This window comes from Podarcis melisellensis (genome assembly GCF_964234715.1).
Source record: "Podarcis melisellensis genome assembly, chromosome: 1".
NCBI classification, from domain to species: Eukaryota; Metazoa; Chordata; class Lepidosauria; order Squamata; family Lacertidae; genus Podarcis; species Podarcis melisellensis.
In genome coordinates this window covers 60,340,862-60,361,561 of record NC_138528.1, presented here as the reverse complement: position 1 = coordinate 60,361,561, position 20,700 = coordinate 60,340,862, and the positions used below count along the sequence as shown (strand labels likewise).

The following is a 20,700-nucleotide window of genomic DNA, read 5'->3' as shown; positions in this document are numbered from 1 at the left end:
AAAAAAGAGTTCTCAGGAAAATTCATCAGGATTTTTGTGCATATTTTTCTTGATAGACGTATCTTTGCAAGCAATTCCCCCTAATATAATGCATTTTTGTATGTGACTTTCACTAATATATTGATTTATATGCACACTTTGCCCTGTAATGTGCATTTCTGTGCACATTACCTGGCTACAGAACTGCACTGCAAAATTTAGAGACATGTAAACTTTGAAGAGTAGCTGCATTTCGGTTCCTAGGCTGTTTCGGGGAGGGTGAATTAGGTATCTTTACCTTTAAATGCAAACTGAATTGAAATTTCAGTGATCAAGGTGGACCATAAGGAATCAGGCCATTCTTCAAGGAGTTTGAGGTCTTGTTATTTCAGGCTTTGTGAATTAACACAATAACTTTACCCAGTAGCAGATCAGCAACCAGTGCAGCTCTTTCAGCAAGGGACAACATCTTGCCAGTAGCCTGCTCTTGAGATATTTAGGACGGTCTTAATTATCAAAGTTTTAGAAACAGTGAACAATCAAGGCTTTAAGGATCAGTCTACATGCTACTGGTTCAGCCACTGTAACCGCCTGCTTTGTGTCAGATCTGACTAGTTCATCTAGCTCAGTATTGTCTCCTGTGATTTACAACTAGCAATGCTTTTCCAAGGCCTTAGGCACATCTTTCACATTACCTGCTACCTGACCCTTAAAAAAATAACATGGGGGAAGACTGGGATTAAACGTGGGACCTTCTGCTTGTAAGATTCAGAGCTGTGGTTCCTCCCCTGGAGATACAATACACTCCATATGGAAGGTGCTTTAATCCACCCCATCTGGGTGTATTAGCTTGCCATGTAGTTGAGGCCTTTTTTCCCACGCTACTGCAAGTTACCAAAAAAAGAATAGAAAAGAAAGGCGGCTTCCAACAAAATATTAAAAATACAATAAAACATCAGACATTAAAAAATTCCCTAAACAGGGCTGCCTTCAGATATCTTCTAAAAGTCAGATAGTTGTTTATTTCTTTGACATCTGATGGGAGGGCGTTCCACAGGGCAGGCACCACCACCGAGAAGGCCCTCTGCCTGTAGCAAATGTAGCAAATCAGCCCAGCTGCATGACTCGTACCAGCACCCAGACAGTTGGTGATAGTATTAGAATTAGCATTATAATGTAATTAACAACATGGTAGAAAATAAAATAATAGATTTTTATTCATAATAATAAATAGCCACATTCAACAAATTTAAAAATTCATGTGGCAGCTCTAATGTGTAAATTGTCCAAACAAAAGGGCAGAATAGCAGCATAGGACAGTGGTTTCCAAGCAGTTCCAAACACACCGGAAGTTTCAGAAGGTTTACATCAGCATTCTGTGATGGGGATTGGTGTTTCCCAGTACAGAGAAATGTACTGAAGAAAAAAGGCATTGTGGTGTCTGGCCTAAAAACTTTGGACACCAGTGACATGAAAAAACACAACTCTTGCATGAACGTACTTAACAAGGGGGCTTGTATTTGCAAAATATTCCTTAATGTCTATCTAGAGAAGCAGCTCCAGGCATGTTTGCAGACAAAACCAAACGTGTGCCACATGACTCATGGAAATTTCATGCCCTTAATGTGAACTCCCAGTTCCCCAGTTGTCCCAGATTGTTCACAATGGGACCCTTATAGTCTTGCTATCGGGAACTTTGCACACTGATGCTTCGATGGAGACTATTCCCAGTGCTTTCTACTATGGAGGCAGCAGTGCTCAAATTGAGTTTGACAGGACCAGTACACTTTCTTGCATTCCATCAGTCTGAGAAGGAGATAATGATGCACCCCTACGCTGTCGTGGCCTCTGAAAGCATGTCAGCAAGAAAGGAAATATGCAAAGGAAGCCTATTTTTCTCTCTCCTTTGCAATCAAAGGTGGAGCCATACAGGACCACACTTAAGGCCAGATGGTGCTTATCTGACTGACATCACCAGTACCTTATAGCATTAGTCACTCCAAGTGAGTCACTGCAAAGATGAAATATGAGTGTCACCAAAGCCCTCCACAACTTTGAAGATAACACTGTCTTCAAGAGAGCAAAAGACCAGGTCTTCAGACCCTCTAGGGAACATCGTCAACATGATTTCAACTCTTGCAAAATGAATGTTCAGTTTCCCCAGAATTGCCACTTTACCCTCCAGAAGTACCTTTGAATTGTTCTATGACCAGCAGAAACTACCAAATGCAATCATTAGAAAAGCTCAACCTTTTGTTTCTTTTCAAAAGCACATGAACGCTTATTGACAAATAAGGAAGAGAAAATCCTATGTTTTGCTAATTTAATTTTTGCTTTTGCTTTTGCAAGGAAATATAATGCCTTCAACGTTTTGTACTTCTGAAGGCAATGCTCATTTTTTGCTACTTTGTCTCCTAAGAGATTGTTATGTCTTTAAATCCAATTAACATTAGCTTTGAAAATATTAATAATTGTGTTTCTTTGTTCTGAAAACAGCAATTTGGTTAAGGTAAATAGAAGCTTGAGCATCTAACGCCTATTTATATTTTGGTTCTGAACACCTATATTAAAAACGCTGCCACTTAAAAGCTCAACCACAGCATTTAGAAACAATAAAGATCTATTCAAATATAATGTCAACACTACAGCTGACTTGCCATGAAAATGAATTCCATTTGGCTTCAGTCACACGCCACTGAGGTACATGTCAGCTTCCCACATGGTTGGCCTGATTATATGGTAAACACTCATATCAGCAATCCTTGTCTCCAAAGAACTGTGTCATAGGTATCACAGAACACAGGAAGTTGACCAGAAGGAGGTGGACAAGGTGCCATCTCCGCTCCAGATTTGTGTAGGGCCTTTTCTTAGCCTTTTCTTCTCCTGCAGAGGAGGTTTAGGATCGCAGTGTTCCTTCTCCTAGATGGGCCACACAGAGTCAGACCATTGGTCCATCTATCTTAGTGTGTCTACACTGACTGAAGATAGTCCTCCAGGATTTGAGACTAGGCTTTGCCCTGGTCCCACTGAGGCAATGCTTTAATTATCACTGCATTGATTTCCGATGGAACTGTTCTGGGGGTACCAGGTGCCCTGATTCACCATAACAGATACCTCTAGTCACATATACTGTGTGGTTCCTTTTTTCTGATGCCAGGTACATGAAATGGCAGGTTGAAGGGCTCTTGAGTTCACTGACACTGCCGATTCCCAAATTTGTGCAATTTCGTATCTCATTTTCCCAAGCTCTGCTTCCCACACCCTTTCTGTTTATGTGCTGAATCACATAACCTCCAGCATGGGAGCCTGCCGTCTTGATTCATCCCAGTAAATTTCACTGTGCGTTTTCTTTCCCCATATAATTAAAAGACATCTCCTCCTTGGCCTACTCATCAATGAGGAGCAGATACCCATCAATGAGATCCAATATGCATGTCTAATAGCTTATTCTTTTGCATCCAAAGCTGTGTGACTTGGCCATACACAAAGAACTTCCATTACTGTTTTTAAGGAATGCTTTCAGGAGGTTCAGCGGTAGTGCTTTAATTGATTGGAGGGGGGATATAGAAAAGCCAGTGACTGACAGGGTATTTCTCATGGAAATTTTTTTCAGCCCTGACACAGTATGCAGAAATCACCCATACTCCTTCAAGCTTATGAAAATACTGACTTGTAATATTCTCTCCCTGCTCTGGCCTTCTCATACACTGACAGCCGCCCCCTCACTCAGCTGCAGCCTGGCTGCTGTCTCCAGCACAGTTCCTCTGGCAGCTGTTTCACTTTTTGTATCAGCCCACACCTACCTACAAATATATATATATATATATATATATATATATATATATATATATATATATATATATATATATCTATCCAGAGTGCTTTATCTATTTTAATAGCAGCTGAAGTGTCTAAGAGGCCCAGCTGCCTGCCGCAAAAAGCCATCTTTAAGGTAGCAGCTGGATGAAAGCCATACTATGCTTCTCAATCCCTGCACAGCCTCATGGCTCCATGACAGCACGTATATTATGAATGCGGCAGAGGCTAATGGTTCGAGGGGGTAATATGGAATCCATACTATGCCGAATTTCATGCACTCTTATTCTCGGATAACGTTCTTGGCACCGAGGCCCACATTTTCCAGTTGTGGAGTCTGCTGCCTGAGACTTTCTACACAGGGAATTACAGTGTGAAACAGGGGGGTGGGGAGGGGATGCCTCCGTAACAATTGGCAAAGACACAAAGGCCATTACGCTGCCATTTCTTTGCACTCTTACGCTACAGAATGTGAAATAACACACACACACTGCATAGCTTTGGAATGAGGTTTTCTAATCTCATTCACATGACTCCCACAGACCACTGGGAAAGAAAAGGACTCTGTGAAATCCAAATGACTCCAGTGAAAAGGGAAATGTGAACTCAGCATTGTCATATTCCAGCATGGGACGCAGAGTCCCAAGAAGGCAAAGTCCGAGGAAGGCAAGATGAAGTCATTACCTGAAGGAGCGTCTCTACCTCCATCGTTCTGCCCGGACACTGAGGTCCAGCGCCGAGGGCCTTCTGGCGGTTCCCTCGCTGCAAGAAGCCAAGGTACAGGGAACCAGGCAGAGGGCCTTCTCAGTAGTGGCACCCGCCCTGTGGAATGCCCTCCCACCAGATCTCAAAGAGAAAAATAACTACCAAACTTTTAGAAGACATCTGAAGGCAGCCCTGTTTAGGGAAGCTTTTAATGTTTAAAAGGATCCAAGTTGCATACTCACTTCTTTAGAGGAATTGTAATCCCATCAATAACAGACAACCTCCCATCTGTCTGGTCTAGTGAGCCACCCACTAACTACACTGGGGGGGGGTTAACAAAAAAAAAAAGTATGCATCCCCTACCAGGTAACCAAAGACCTGAAAGAAGGAAAGAGGAAGGGGCAGCAGGCCTTGATTTGGGGGGGGGGTACCACATTGGGTACTCTAGTGCTAAGGTGAACCACATCCGGGGATATTAGTAGCTCAGTGAAAAAGTTAGATTTTCTTCAATCTGGAAAAAAGATGGGAGGAACACAGGGGTAACACAGGATGGCTCTGATTTAATTCTAAGTTATGGAGATGCCCCATTAAAAAGGGAGTGAACGAAGTGTAGCACTAAATGTCTAGTGTGGAAATGACATTGTTTTTCAGCCCCTAAATTGTGGCTGAGTTGTGCTTTGACTAAAGTTGTTTGTATCAATGCTGCCACAATCATTTTGGTGGGTGATGAGAGCAAAGAAGAAAGACGACGAGTAAAGATAAAACATTAAAGGTGGATCATTGTAGCTAGAAATATTGAAGGCTATTAAACTTTTTCAAAGAAATGATTGTTCATGCTGTCTCATGATTTAACCAACATTTACCTTTCCAATCTTGTTGACCTCAATGCAGTTTTCTTTAAATTTCTCCTGTAAAGTCTCCGCTAGCCGACAGAGCAAAGCCCCATTATCCAATTTCTCCATGAAGGTCTCAGCTGTTATTTCCTTTCCTGAAATGGAATAAAAATAACAGCATTCAGCATCAGCTTTGACAATTACCAATGTTCTGAGCAGGTATGGTTATATTGCAATTTTAGTTTGTGCCAAATTATAGTTGCGTCTTTAAAAGGAATCTGATGTCATATTATCAAAGTACATGGTCACCAGTTGTTGAAAAAAAATAGTGGAGTTGTTTTTAGAATAAACCTCTGATTATGGACCCAAAAGGTAAGTGGAGCAGGCACATTATTGTATTAATATTTTTTGAAATATGGTTTCTCTCTCTGTGAGCGAGCCATGATTATAGGATTGTGAAATAGTTGGGGTTGTGTAAGGTGAATACTACCCTGCTTCTCTCTACTTCTCAATGTCTGCAAATAAAATGAAAAAAGTCAATGTGGTGGTGAGTTTTTAAAGAAATCAATTTTAATGAGTGGATAAACACGGAATTGGTTCCTTAAGAAATAACAATGAAAAACTGCAATAATAAAAGAGGAAAGGCAGGAAAATAACCAGGATGCAGCTAGGAAACCTTTGGCTGGAACATTGTCTGCACTAAGCACTGCAAAGCCATTAACTGAATTACAACTAGTTTTCATGTCTGGAAGCAGAGTGCCAACCGGGGACAATATGAGACCATCAGTAGAATGAATTTCATAGTGCCCAAGCTCCTGGCACTATTTTTCAGCGGCAAATTGTGTGGAAAGGAGCTGTTACTAACAGCCATAGAATGTGCCTCATCCGTCTGTTTCATCATGATCATTTAGACCTGCTCAAGAAGACTTTCTAAAAGATTTTACTGCAGAAGAAAAACTTACTTGCTTGAAAATGGTGAGGAAAATGAGAGAGAGAGAGAGAGAGAGAGAGAGAGAGAGAGAGAGAGAGAGAGAGAGAGAGAGAGAGACTTTCCCCACCCCTCCATTGATGAATTATTATGTATTCTGGGGAAGGCTGCCAGAATGACTAAACCAACTAATGTCATATGTGCCTGAGAAGACAGACTAATGTATTTTGTTTGCTTTCATTACCTGTCAAGAACAAAAAGCACAGAACTGAGGTGAGTCTTGGGATAAGGTTTTCTTTGTTTCAGTTTTCAATGCTTTATCCATTTCCATTTTGTAACAGATATGGGCAGCAGTCATGTGCAATAGCTTTCCTACAGAACCTGTATGCAGGATTCCTTCAGGTGTTCCAAAGAACATGGAAGTGCTCAAACAGGGTAGGGAGCATGGATGTGCCACTCCTAACCTTTGAGGACTGAGCACAGTTGAATACAGTTCCACACTTACCCCTGTTAGGGAATCCTAACCATTCAGGGCTCCTGATCAAAGAAGGGATTCTGAATGTGTTTAGAATCTCCCTGTAGACCAGTCTGGGTCTACAGTCAGAAGAAAGGGTGGGATCACTGAGGGCAGAGCTTGAATGCAGCCTAGGCATCCTCCCCAGTTTGAATCCTCACACATTCTATCAAAAGGGCCTTTGTTCCATTTCAATATGATACTGCAATTTAGAAATACCATCTGATTAAAGATCAGAACCACCCAGCCCTATTTGCACCAAGAGAGCAGAGCACTGACTGAACTCAAGCTCAGTTCCTCTCCTCCATTGCCTTCTCTATACAGTATGTATATACCATGGTCCCCTTGCTCCCAAGTCCCCATTGGCAGTACCATCATACTCTTTCTCAGAGTAGACTGTGCAGCACAGGCCCAGAGAGCAGCAAGCCAGATGGGGCGGGGCCTCAGCTTGCCAGAAATAGCCAGCTATGTTTACTACATACAGTTGGTACAGATCTAGGGATGGGAAAACACATCTATCCATTTCAGCTTCTCATTTTTTTTCTTCACTTCTGTTCTCCACATCAGTTTGTGATTTTAAAAAACAAAAAGCTCCTCATGAAAATTCGCCAGCATTTTAGAAGAAGAAGAGAAGAGTTTGGATTTGATATTCCACCTTTCACTCCCCTTCAGGAGTCTCAAAGCGGCTAACATTCTCCTTTCCCTTCCTCCCCCACAACAAGCACTCTGTGAGGTGAGTGGGGCTGAGAGACTTCACAGAAGTGTGACTGGCCCAAGGTCACCCAGCAGCTGCATGTGGAGGAGCGGAGACACGAACCCGGTTCCCCAGATTACAAGACTACCGCTCTTAACCACTACACCACACTGGCTCTTTTTAGTGCAAATTTTCCATAATATACACATTTTTATATCCAATTTTGCCTTAGATACACATTTTTGCAAAGCAATTCTCCTTAATATTTTGTATGGTGTGTGTGTATTTATATGCACATTTCACCCTAGTATATGCATTTTTGTACACACTAGTTGACTAGAGAACGGCATTGAAAAATTCGGAGAAATGCCAATTTCAAAGATCAGCTGTGTTTTGGTTCACATATTGCTGTGGAAAGTGCAAATTAGTTAGTTAGGTCAGTGTTTCCCAACCTTGTGCCTCCAGCTGTTTTTGAACTACAACTCCCATCATCCCTGACTAGCAAGACCAGTGGCAAGGGATGATGGGAACTGTAGTCCAAAAACAGCTGGAGGCACAAGGTTGGGAAACACTGAGTTAGGTTCACCTTTAAATGTGAACTGAATTGAATCCTGGACCCCCACCCAGTACCTCCACAGAGCAGCCAGAAAGTGTTCATTGTGTTGTATAGCTGCTGTTCTTCATTGTTCTCTATCAGCAGAAGGAGAATGTGTTCCCTCATAAGCAAGGCTGGCCCTACCAAGGCTAGCGAAGCAACCACCTCAGGCATCTGATTTTGGGTGCCCTAAAAGTACAGCGCTTTTTTGTTTCATTTATGTTTATTATACTATTTTTATTCTTAGGGAGAAAAACTTGTGGTTTTTTAATTTGTCTAAGGTGCCAAAATTTGGACAGACTTGGGTATGATACACATGGGGGAGAATCAGTTTGCTGTTCTACATCAAACAGTAAAAAGTTTGGGCCAGCCCTGACTCTGTGTCCCAAGTTATGATTACAATGATTTGTTAGCAAGTGCGTCGCATCTCACCAAAAGCTCAGCAAAAATCACTTTTGGAAGTTTTAAAAAGCTCTCTGTTTTAGCTGGGGTTTGAGTGGCTTGGGTTCAACTTTCAATAAATAAAAGAGGCTTCAGTTTATGTTTTCATTGGTTAAATTTGTCAATTGATATGTTATCTTGTGCGTTTTGTGGTTTTCATGTTGTAGCCAGCCCAAAAGCTAAGTCCAAAAATAAAATGAGTGCAATAACAATGCAGAAATCACAGATTTTCTTAACTTGGCACCCCAAATTGCAAGTTTAAGTAACAAATCAAAAATAGATTTAACAGGCTTGGCATTTAAATTATTGCAAATTATTCTTTTTTCACTAGCTGAATAAAAGTAAAGAAGACAACTGAAGAGAGGCACACTTGTTTGCACAGCAAATAGCAAGTTAGAATTACATAGAAAGCAGATAATTCATAATTCAAAAGTAGCCTCTGTCTTTGGAGAGATCCTCTATAAGTGATGCTTGCATTTCCTCAAGTTTAATATTTAAATCATTTTTAGTATCTTCTTCCCAGAAAACTTTATTTTCTCAAAGGAACTGAGACCGTAACAGTCTCTGCTGTTACCAAAACAAAATAGGATATACAGTACGGCATTAGCTTTCAACCAGCAAGCTGTCACAAATTGTCTTGGGCCTGCTTCTGAGATAATAGGGCTCAGCTCTCAATCGGAAACAATAGGAAAATGATATGCTCAGATTCAGATGGCAATTCTGAAGTGGGATTTCATATACTATATGCTGCACAGCATGTTACAACATCAACATACACATGGCTAGTATTTGAGTAATCCATATGCCATGAAGCCTGCAGATTTCCAGAATGGGGAGTGTGTGATATCACCTGTGTGATAATAGGCATAGGACCCACTTGAGCAGTACATAGTAGAAATAATGCAGGGAGGAAGGAAATCTGTATTTTCAAGGTCACCTCTGTGCCAGCTGCTCAGAGTGCCAGGTTAGTGTACAAACACCAACCAACAGCACAGAAAGCTCTTTTCCCGACATTCTTCACTTTGCAAAAACTATCTGTTTCATCAGAGCAGTTTCATATTTCTTTCCTCGGAATTTAACATTTTAATAGAATCTGGATCTGTTCACTGCTTTGAATAGAGATTGATACATTTGTGTATAGTGTAATTGTCACAAATGACATTCCATTTAGCATAGTTTGGGGCTGGGTTTTTTTTTACACTTTCCAGTCTGAATGAAATGGTCATTCTTCTAAATTAACATATTGTCTCAGGATTTATGGGTCTGTCCTACCTTTTGGGTTGATTTGATAAATATAGAGCATTTTTTTATTTTAAAAGTTAATCTGATGCTGGGAGAGATGCTTCTACCGACACCATCTAAACCCAAATAGATTATTTTATAGTCTGACACACATTTATGGTTTGATTACATTTTGTAAACCAAGATGAAGTACTTATTGCAAAGTGAATGGGTTTTTGCATTCAACATCTGTAACTAATGAAAAAATGTTATGTAGTACAACTGTGATTCCAGAAGGCATTGTGTGTTGTTGCTGTTTTTTGCAGAGGCATTTCATACAGCTTCAAACAGCATACCCTCCAACATTCCTCAGATGAAAATAGAGAGATTCTATTCTACATCATTATTACCGCTTGAGCATTACCTCCTGGTCAGGTACAAAAGTTATTAGAGGAAACATACAAAACTGCAGCATTTTAAACACAGAAATATTTGAGCTTATGTGTTGCATTTAGGGAAGTCTGAGGGGAAAAGAAAATCAAATAATAATAATAATAATAATAATAATAATAATAATAATAATTTATACCCCACCCATCTGGCTGGGTTTCTCCAGCCACTCTCAATAAATACAACTAACTAGCAGTGATACTGATGTAGAATGGAATGTCCCTACCTTCTCCCTACCCTGCCTATGCTGGAAGGCCTTATGCAGCTGAGGGAGGTGGAGCTAGAAGAGGAAGCATAGGGATGGAGGAATCTGTCTGTTTGAGTTTCCTTCATTTTTTACTTTTTTCAGTTTTAAATTTAGTTCCATTCATTATCACATCACTTTGCTTTCTTTCTTTTTTTAAAAAAGCATGAAAATCATACACAATCTCATGCACACTTCTAAGATATATATAGGGATTTTTTTTGGGGGGGGGGTGTTAGTGTTTTGAGCAAGTTCTCTCTCTCTCTCATACACATACAAAAGTATATGCATATTTCTCTGGAGCACAGCATCACAAAATCCTGAAAACTGAATTTCAAAGAATAGCTTCATTTTGAATCATGTATTGGTTTGGAAGTGCAAATTAGGTAGATTCCCATTACAGTGCAAACTGAACTACTTGCAAGCTATGTAGACTAGATATGCATACCAGAATCACAAATATATTTTGCTTCCAAAAGGCCGTTTATCCATGTTAATAATGCCTTACTGTTAATAATGCCTTATTGTTTTATAATTAAAACAGAGTTGCCTGCACTGGAATCCCAAAGATACCCTTTCTGAGTGCCAAGCCTCCTGTGAAGCTTTATAAAGAATTAAAATTCGGTGTGGCATGTCAGAGCCTCAAGTTGCTATGCATGCTCCCTTGCTGATTTCATGTTTGACTTTGTCCATGTGAAATCTGCCTGCTCAGGAATGCAAACAAAGCCCTCTCTGTAGGATTTTCTCATTTAATATTAAAGCTGTATGTTTTATGTTCAAGCCACGAAATCCTTGTTCTGGCACCATCCCCAAAACTAGAGATCTCTGTATCCAAGTAAAAGGGGAGCAAATGCAACTTTGGGAATTCCAGCTTCAAGCAGAGCTTGGGAACCTGTGACACCACTCCCCTGATGTTCCTGGACTCCAGCTCCCACTATCCTTTTCCATTGACTATGCTTACTGGGGTTAATGGGAGTTGGAGTCCCAACAACATCTGGAGAGCAGCAGAAGTCCCCCAGCTCTGGTTTAAAGGGCTGGAGATGGTCCTTGGAACTCAAGACAGAAAGCTCTTCCCCCCTCCCCTCTGTCCTGATCCATGTCAAAATGAGCACACAGGGCAGACTTTTTAGGAGTTATAAACTCTTCCGGGAGCTTTGAAGTGTTAGATGTGTCCATTACTCATTCTAACAAAATGCTTGCACACCTTTTTAATCCCCGACAGTCAGTCCTGTTCTTTCTCTAAATTATAATATGGGAGGGAAAGAGCTGTCTGCCTGGGAAAGGATATTTGGTTACTAATCTCACCTGAAAATCCAGACCTTCCTCAGCAGAGAAATGGATGTGGAAAGGGCATCTTAATGAGAGAAAGGAGGAAAACCAATGTGCTAGGATAATTGTGTGTTTCAACACATATGCAACCTTTATCCCAGGATGCTATAGCTTCTGGTGAATGGAGAAACCATCATCAATACGTAATATTTGTATGGCATTTTCAGGTGTTCACAGTGCATTATGCATTCGGTGTCATTGTCTCCCATATTGCAGGCGAGGGAACTGAGGTTAAGAGAAAGTGTCTAAGGCTACTTAATGAATTCATAGTAGAGGGAAGACACAAAGCTGGGCCTTCCTGATTCTCTTGCCACTATGCTGCACCAGACATCAGTAGCAGATGAAAAGCAGATGCCTGCTTTTAAGCACATTATTTCTGTCCTAGGTAGCCACTTTCTGATGAATATAAATTAGAGGAAAGATGTGCAGAAGCAAATGGTTGTAGATGGAGCAGCTTGACCAGAAAAAAAGAGCAAAGCAGGAAAAAAAGAACAAAACTGCTGGAACAGGAGGAAAAGATGAGGAGGCGGAGCAGCAGGAGATCACAGGAAAGTACTTGCTGGCATCATGCAATTAAAGTGAGACAGTAAATAGATTGAGTAGGCTGGATGCCATAACAGTCTTTCAAGCTACATACCACTTACACACAGAGAGACAAGAACATGAAAGTACATACACATATGTCTGAACAAGGACACAGAAAGATCTAAATTGCATGCTGTGTGCTAAACATTAATAAAATCTGTATTTCAGACATGAACTGTCTTCACTTGCTGTGATGAACATAAATTGGATCTAGATTAAATTAGTTTCACTTAGGTCATTGAAATTAATGGGGGGAAATGATAATAAATTAAGTCACATTAATTTCATCCGGAATTAATTTAAGCTACAAACCTTATCTCACTTACCTTGGAATAAGCTCCACTGCATTAAATAGGACTTACTTCTGAATAGACATGCTTAGGACTATGCTGTTAGGTTGGTTCCAGCACAGAAACATTTAAAATTTCTAATTTCCTCTGATCTGAAGTCATGCAAATGTCTGAAATATCACTCCCTGAATGGCTGACTGGAACCCTGAACAAGCGTGAGGATATGCTGTCACTGTTGGAAGTGGGGTGCTGCTGTTCAGCCCAATTTCCTACTAGAGTTCTTTAATATTAAGAGTAAGCAGCATATGGTGTTTGAACTTTTGTTAGGGAGCAGACTTTACCTGTTTTAACAAAGTTGTTTATTATTGGAAATACATAACTTGGGGCTTGTCTGCATTCCTGCTTGTCCTGCCACTTTCCCTGGGGAAAACTGGCTCTTTACTGCTGAATCAGAGCAAACATCAAATGGGCTTTTCACAGAGTGATGTTTGCTGCAATTCAGCAGTAAAGAGTGTGTTTTCCTGGAGGAAAGCAGCGAGCTACAGCTGCTTCCCAAACTTCCAGCAGTTACATTGTGCTGTTGGTCCCCACTTGTGAAGGCTATTATATAAGGTCCTGGTGTATGTTCTGTCTCATAATGTTGCTATCTATGAGAACTCAGGACAAAAGGGAGAAATGTGGTAAGAAGAAGGCACACTTGGCAAACCCTCACCATGATCAACTCCTGCCCAGAAACCTATATCCCCACTGTGGAAGGACATGTGGATCCAGAATTGGCCTTCATAGTCACTTACGTACTTACTGTTAAGACCATGTTCATGGAAAACAATCTTACTTGGCTACGAGTGATCGCCAAAGAAGATCTATGCATGTGGAAAGAGAGTGGAAGGTATGGGGAGGAAACCACTAGCATGCTTAATTAGCACACTGAAAAAGCCTGCCAAAGATTTCTCAGGCAGACACTGCAATACACCGGACATTTAATGTGGGTGAACAAACTGAATCTTAATCCAGACAAATAGAGGTACCCTTGGTCGATCAGAAGGCAGAACAGGGCCTGGGGATTCAACCTGTGGTGAATGGGGTAACAGTCACCCTGAAGACACAGGTTTGTATTTTGGGTGTGCTTCCAGAATCAGCCCTAAGGTGATGCACACCTTAGTTACTTCCTGTTTACTGTAATGCAGTCTAAGTTGGGGCTGCCTTTGAAAAGTGCTCAGAAACTTCAACTGGCTTGAAGAGATTGCTGACCAGTGCTGGTTACAGAGAGCATACGACTCCCTTGTTAGAAAAGTTTCACTGGCTACTGGACTGCTTCTGGGCACAATTTCAAAGTGCTAGTTGTGACATATAGTATGGCTTAGGTCCAAGCTATCTGAAAGACCTTATTCCCTCATATGAACCTGCCTAGCTTATGTGATCTTCAGGGGAAGCCCTTCTCATGCTCCTGCCACCCTTACAGGCACAAGGGGTGCAAGAAAGGGCCTTCTCAGTGGCTGCTCCCAGACTCTGGAACTCCCTCCCTGGAAAAGCTAGACTGGCTCCCTCCTTGTTGTCCTTCTGCTAGCAGGTGATGACTTTCTTGTTCCAACAGACTTTAGGGAACTGATTGCTTTTATTGAAATGGCTGGTGCCTGTCAGGAATGAGCCAGCTCCAAGTGAAGGTTTGCAGCCAACGGAAGAAAGCAGCCAAGAACAGAGAGGCTTAGGTGTCAGGCAGGCAGGGGAGAGCCAGCAGCTGCAGACTTTGGCTCTTCCTGACCTTGATGGGCAGGCTGATAAGGCAGCAGCTGAGAGCAGGCTAGAACACAGCCAAAACTCACAGGAGACACAAAATGACACAAACCAACTCAGAGACAGCCTCTCTGAACAGGAAGAGGTTGGAGCTGATCCACTAAGTCCTAAGAGTCGGCAAATGGGAGGGCTGCTAGACAGGAAGCAAAACAAGAGACGTAAGGGTTGTAAGTTCAATGTCTTCTGTTGATGCCGGAAGGAGTCTTCAGAAGGTTCACCTTGAGTAATGGTACCAGAGACTTTGTTAGAGCCGTCCGGAGCTATCTGTTTGTTTTTGCCATAAATCCTCATTTTGAATTACCTACGCTTACTGTGTTATCAAGCTGGGAACAAGCTGACAGTGCCATGTTGTTTCTATTGTAATTATATGTATGGTTGAATAGGTCGTTCCCCCCCCCAATGTTTTTAGCTGTTATTAACATTATCCGTAAGCTGTCTTGAGTCCCTGTCAGGGGAAAAAGGTGGGTTATAAATATATATATTATAATAATGGTGGCAGTAGGTAAGAAAGCTTTGCATTGCACCCTTCCATGCACAGCAGTACCTAACAAAATAGTATGTCATCGCTTCTGAAGGACAGTTAAGTCTGTGCTTGTTTCGCTGTGGCTTTCTGGGCTGGGAAGTCGCTTTAAAATGTCCCAATTCAACAGGGGGGAGAGAATAACAGACTCCAGAATGCGAACAGTCACCCTAGAGCAGAACTTTCCACTTGCGCTTCAGGAACCCAAACCAGAATTACTGTTGCTCCTTAGAAAGCTCTGGCAATAATCACAGCATAGAAAAATAGCCTTACCCAGCAGGTTTGTCAGCCACAGGGCCAAATCCTCCTTCATCGGCAACAAGTTAGCCTCATGTCTGCTAGCCAGCCACTGGCTATACTGGTGCATATCGGAGAGGCCAGGGCCTCGGGCCTTTGGGCTGAGAGAGGTGCACATCTTTTAACCACTGGTGCTATCTATTTTGTAGAAGTAAAAAGAAAGAAAAAGAAAGAAAGTATTGGTTTAGCATACTGTGTGAAGACTTCTAATTTTTAGTATTATATATAGCTGCCAATGAGTCAGATTCAATATGAGTGTAATGCCAGACAAACAGAGGTTTGCTCCATGAAACGATGTACATGATAACAACCAGTTTGCTTTTAATAATAATAAATATAATGGAGTGTTTTGCTAATGACAGTCTAGGAACATGGGCTAGGTGGATACATTTGTACTTACCTTGGTATGCATGTTGTCAAATATCTCTGCAAGCAGGGATTTAAAAGATTCAAATAATTAAAAAAAGAGATGATTAGGCAAAGGGGCAAATTGAATGGCAAAACAGATATGATAATAAATAGAGATTCTCCATACCATGCTTAATTTTTTTTTTGGGGGGGAAGGATATTGCCATATATAAAAATGACCCCAGAACAGTGCCAAAGGAACTGCTCAGTGACTTATGCCTGTTGAGTACCGTATAGTAATGCCTCTTTTGCCATTAAGCAGCATAGTAATTAATTCGTTCATTTAAAAAATAGTCTAGATTTGCAAATGTGATTTCTGGTTCTCTTTGGGTCTTTCCTCAAAACCTGTTTTGTCAGGAAAGCCTTTGCAGAGTCCTTGTGCCACAACCTAGCCTGCAACACCCCTGGGCACTCCTACCTAAGTCTCTAAGACAATCTACAGATAGGAAATGGAGCAGGGGGGAGGGGTGAAGAGCAGTTGAATTTATAAGAAGCACCGGGTGGAGTTGGGAAGGAGCAATAGGTAGAGCAAAATAGGCATATTTCTCTCATTTCAAAAGCCAGAATGTCACTTTATCAACATGAGGCCTACCAAGCTGAGAAAGGGTGAAATGACAAAGATCATAACTTCTGCAGAAAACTGCAGATCATTAACACAAATATCTGGGGACAGTTGCACTAGAAGTGAAGTGCCAGTCAGGTTAAGATCAAAATATATGATGTTGAAGTTTCTTAAGTAGCCAAAGTTTCTTAAGAGCCTCCCAATTGCATAAGTAATGGTGAGAGGGAGAGATACTTTTTCTACTATCTCACAACTTTTGTGACTTTCCAAGACTTTATCTACCATGTTTTTTCCTTAAATGTAACCTCCACTAGGGAGGCAGTGCCCATTTCTATTGCTTATCCCACAAATAATCTTTCAAAACTAAGTATCATGGCTGATGGCTGTTATCCCAGTCAAAGATGGGTGAATGTTAGAGCACAAGGTGGAGGTGTTTTTTGTTTGTTTTTTAAGGCTCAAGAAAAGGCCATGTGCCATTATGAATTAAAGGGGAGTTTTCAGATTCTAAAGAATCAGTCAAGCTAGGAAGCTGGATAGTATCCCAGTCAATGGGCAAGGTCCAAAAAGCAGCACGGTTTTTCAGCATGCAACAGGATTAGAAACTAATAATCCAGCATGTTACACAACTCAGAGCAGTAGGGAGCCAGTAGTCTCTCTCAAAGGACCACACTTTCAGGTTTCTCTGTAAGCATCAGAAGGGTTAGTGCAATTGCCAAACAACTGCAGGGTACATGCAGCACCGCTCAGTCTCCCTGCTGTGAGACGATAATGGTATTTATAAAACATCAACATTTCACTTATCATGTAAACTCACACATATAAGGCTACCTATAGCAGAAATAGGCAGAGAAAGGCCAAGCTTGTTTTCTCCTACTCTGGAGGGTAGGACCTGAACCAATGGCGTCAAGTTACAAAAAAAAAGATTCCGAGTGAACTTCAAGAAGACCTTTCTGTCAGTAAGAGCTGTTTAACAGTGGAATGGGCTCCTGATTGGAGGTTTTCAAGCAGTGGCTGGATGGCCATCTGTCATGGATGCTTTAGTTCATTTCCAGCTGGTTAAATCTCATTTTATCATAGAAAGGTGAGGCATAGATGCTCGAACAAGTCACACACACACACACCCTTAACTGCAAGGCAATAATAATGTACTGTACTGGCTATTCATTGCCTATCTAGAGTACTGTCTCTGCTATGTAAATGAGTTAGGAAATTTGAACGTTGCCCATAATATTTGAACATCCAGAAAAATGCAGATAGATCATAGAACTTAAAGAATTGCAGGGTTGAGTCCAAGCATCCTTTGACACACATGGGGGGTGGGATATCAGCCAGAGAGCATATTAAGTAGGAAAAATAGCATGGGGGAAACAGGTTTTAAAAACCCTTGTAGAACACCATAGTCATAAACTGAATTGGGTCCCTTGGAGCTGTTTTGATCTCTCTTTTAAAAAATCTGGTAGATTAAATTCCTACATGAATGAGGCTCTGTTGAATATGTAAAGCCAAGATGCAATTCTACAGGACGTTTGTGTTTTTCTAACCTGTATTTTGTTATGAATCTGAATGATCATTATAAACTGTGACCCAAAGCTACAAAAAAACTACAACCAGCCCTGTTGGTTTCAATATGCTGCTTGTGGTGCGTAAAGCCCTAAATACCTAGGAAACCAGTTTCCTTCCCCTATCATACCCCACTCAGTCTTTAAGATTAATCACGTGGAACCTCCTTGGAATAATATCCATGTGCCTATGTGTAAGATCATCTAGCAGAGGACATACAGATGTTGTTTTAAGTGGCTGTCCTACAACAATGGAATTTCCTCTCCCTGGAGCATTTTCCAGCAATGTTGCAAAATCCTTTTTTCATTTGAGCTAGACTTGGAGAGTTGGATTAGAGTTGGGGTAGAGATCTGTTTTAGCTGAACTGCACATATATCAATGCTGCTTCATGTACACATTGAAGCAAAGGATATAGGTTTACACCTTTTCCCCCCAGGCAAATTAGGGACAATCTAGCCATTCACCACATCACTGGAGCAAATTGAGTAGGATATCATGTGGCCACGTAATCAGGGGTGTCACACTGAATTTGGAACTTTAAATAATTAAAAATAGGCCTCTAAGGGGAAAATATGGACCCCTTATTATCCTACCCATGGCACTGAATTTCCAGACTGGGTAAAACAAACAAAATTACTATGCATTATATTTTGCTGGCACCAAACATCAGTTTCATCTGCACTATGTATTTCAAGCAATATCACACCACTTTAAACATTCATGGCTTACCCCAAAGATTCCTGAGAGCTGTAGCTTGTTAAGGGTGCTGAGAATTGTTAGGAGACACCTAGTCCCCTCTGAGAACTTTTAATTCCCAGAGTTCCCCATGAAGAGAGCTTGGTTGTTAAGCCACTCTGAGAATTGTAGCTCTGTGAGGGGAACGGAGGGTCTCCTAAAAACTCCTAATAAATCTTTGAAGGAAGCCATGTTTATTTAAAATGGTATGATACTGCTTTAAATGTACAGTGCAGAGGGGCACCATCCCCTTGTGTTTTCTCTCTTAAAGACTACTGGCTGGTTTACCTTGTTGCCTTCATAAACTCTTCTCCCATACGCAAACATTCATTTCTGGAACTGAAAGCAAAAGCAATGGAAGGAGGACAGATTTGGACTTAATGTGGTCAAACACTGTCCAGAACATATGTTCCCTTGTTTTATAGACAGAGCTCACAAAATAGAGTCTTAGAACCACTGAGCTGGAACAGAGCCTGTAGACAACCTAAAACAACCCTCAGCTTGATGCAGGAAATCCATCAACAACACAAACAGTCCAGCAAGGCAGGGCCCATCAGCCCCTTAGTCATTAGTAGATTGGCTTAATTGCACTTGCTGTCAATAAGTTTCTCCTAATGTTCAACCAAAATCTACCCTCATGTAACATTAGCCTATTGTAACTATTTCGCTTCTCGTTTGTTACAAACCACAAAAATGATAAACATTGCTGCTACTAAACTGAACATAGCAGCACCTACAGCATTCTGTTTATGAGAGCTCTTAGATGTGGTCCACTAATATCATAGAATCATAGAATCTTAGTGCTGGAAGGGACCCAAGCGTCATCTAACCCAACCCCCTGCAGTGCAGGAATCTCAGCTAAAGCATCAATGACAGATGGCCATCCAACCTCTTTTTAAAAGGCTCCAGGTAAGGAGAGTCCCACCACCTCTCACGGGAGACTGTTCCACTGCTGAACAGCTCTGTCAGAAAGTTGGAGCATTTATGCTTAGAGTAAAATACACTGGGCAAACTGTTCTGCACTGCTGTTACTCACCTGAAACCTTACCATGCTAGTCATTAAGGGATGGATTAAGGTCCATTGATTCCAGTGGGTCTGCTCTGAACATGACCAGGATTGGATACTGACCATTATTATTTGAGTTATGTTCTACTCTTATTTCAAGGTGTTCAGGATAGCTTACCAAGGTGATATTTTTATGCTGGAGAACTTAAAATCCTATGAGACTAATAGCAAAAGTTTTACTTCATTTAATTTTGCTACAGTTCATCAGTTCAATTTTTATTTCTATGGAGCAACTATAAAATAATGTGTGCACTTCTGGTTGCCACGTCTTAGCAAATGTATTGGAGAGCAGGAAAGGTTCAGAAAAGGGCAAACAAAATAAGCAAGGGGCTAGAGCAGATCACCTATGAGGAAAAGTGTGTGTGTGTGTGTGTGTGTGTGTGTGTGTTAAAAAGGCAAACAAGGGAGGTCATTTTAGAGATGCATAAAATTATGTAGCATGGAGAAAGTGCATAGAATCATAAAATTTTGAGTTGGAAATGACTCAAGGGTCATTTAGTCCAACCCCCTGCAATGCAGGAATCTCAGCTAAAGCATCCATGACAGGTGGTCATACAAGACAAAAGCTTTCCTCCCTCTCCCATAAGACCAGAATCTGAAGTTATTCAATGGAGCTGAATGTTTGAACATTCAGGACAGGTAAAAGAAATCATGTCTTCATGCAACACTTAGTTAAAGTATGGAATTTGCCCCCACCAGATTTAGTGATGGCCACCAACTTGGATAAGAGAGGGAGAGACAAATTCAGGGAGAATAAGGCTACAAGAGATGATGGTGGCATGCCTCCAGATACCAGTTGCTGTGGAATAGGAATGAGGAGAAAGCTACTGTGCTCACGTTCTGTTTGTGGGCTTCCCATAGGCATCTGGTTAGCCACTATGGGAAACAGGATGCCAGACTAGATGGGCCATTAGTCCATAAGACTCTTCCAATGTTCTTATTATCACATACCTCAAAGAGCTGAAGAGAGCATGCATGTGACTTCACCCACCTTTATCCTCACAACATCCCAAGGTCATTCACTACAACTAAGCAGGGATTTCAACCCCAATCTTGCTTGTCCACATCCACTTGCTTATATGCTCCATTAAGACTATTCAGATCTTCAGTGGAACCACTCAGGAAACTGGCAAG

The 20,700-nt window shown here is 41.2% G+C and overlaps 2 protein-coding genes across 5 annotated transcripts in view; one reads left to right on the top strand and one right to left on the bottom strand.

Annotated features, from left to right (window-relative positions):
- Window positions 1-20,700, top strand: part of FANCF (FA complementation group F) — a 327,076-nt gene that overhangs the window by 272,739 nt on the left and 33,637 nt on the right. The gene's annotated exons all lie outside the window — the stretch shown is intronic.
- Window positions 1-20,700, bottom strand: part of GAS2 (growth arrest specific 2) — a 111,882-nt gene that overhangs the window by 78,146 nt on the left and 13,036 nt on the right. For 3 of the 4 annotated variants that reach the window (XM_081883125.1, XM_081883128.1, XM_081883127.1), the window contains exons 2-3: window positions 15,212-15,373; window positions 5,364-5,488 (exon numbers count right to left, since the gene is read on the bottom strand). In XM_081883125.1, coding sequence (XP_081739251.1) covers window positions 5,364-5,488; window positions 15,212-15,353 — 267 coding nt within the window. In that variant the 5' untranslated portion in view covers window positions 15,354-15,373. Of the gene's footprint in view, window positions 1-5,363; window positions 5,489-15,211; window positions 15,374-15,635; window positions 15,662-20,700 lie in introns of all 4 variants that reach the window. The other variant, XM_081883126.1, reaches the window with a different exon arrangement.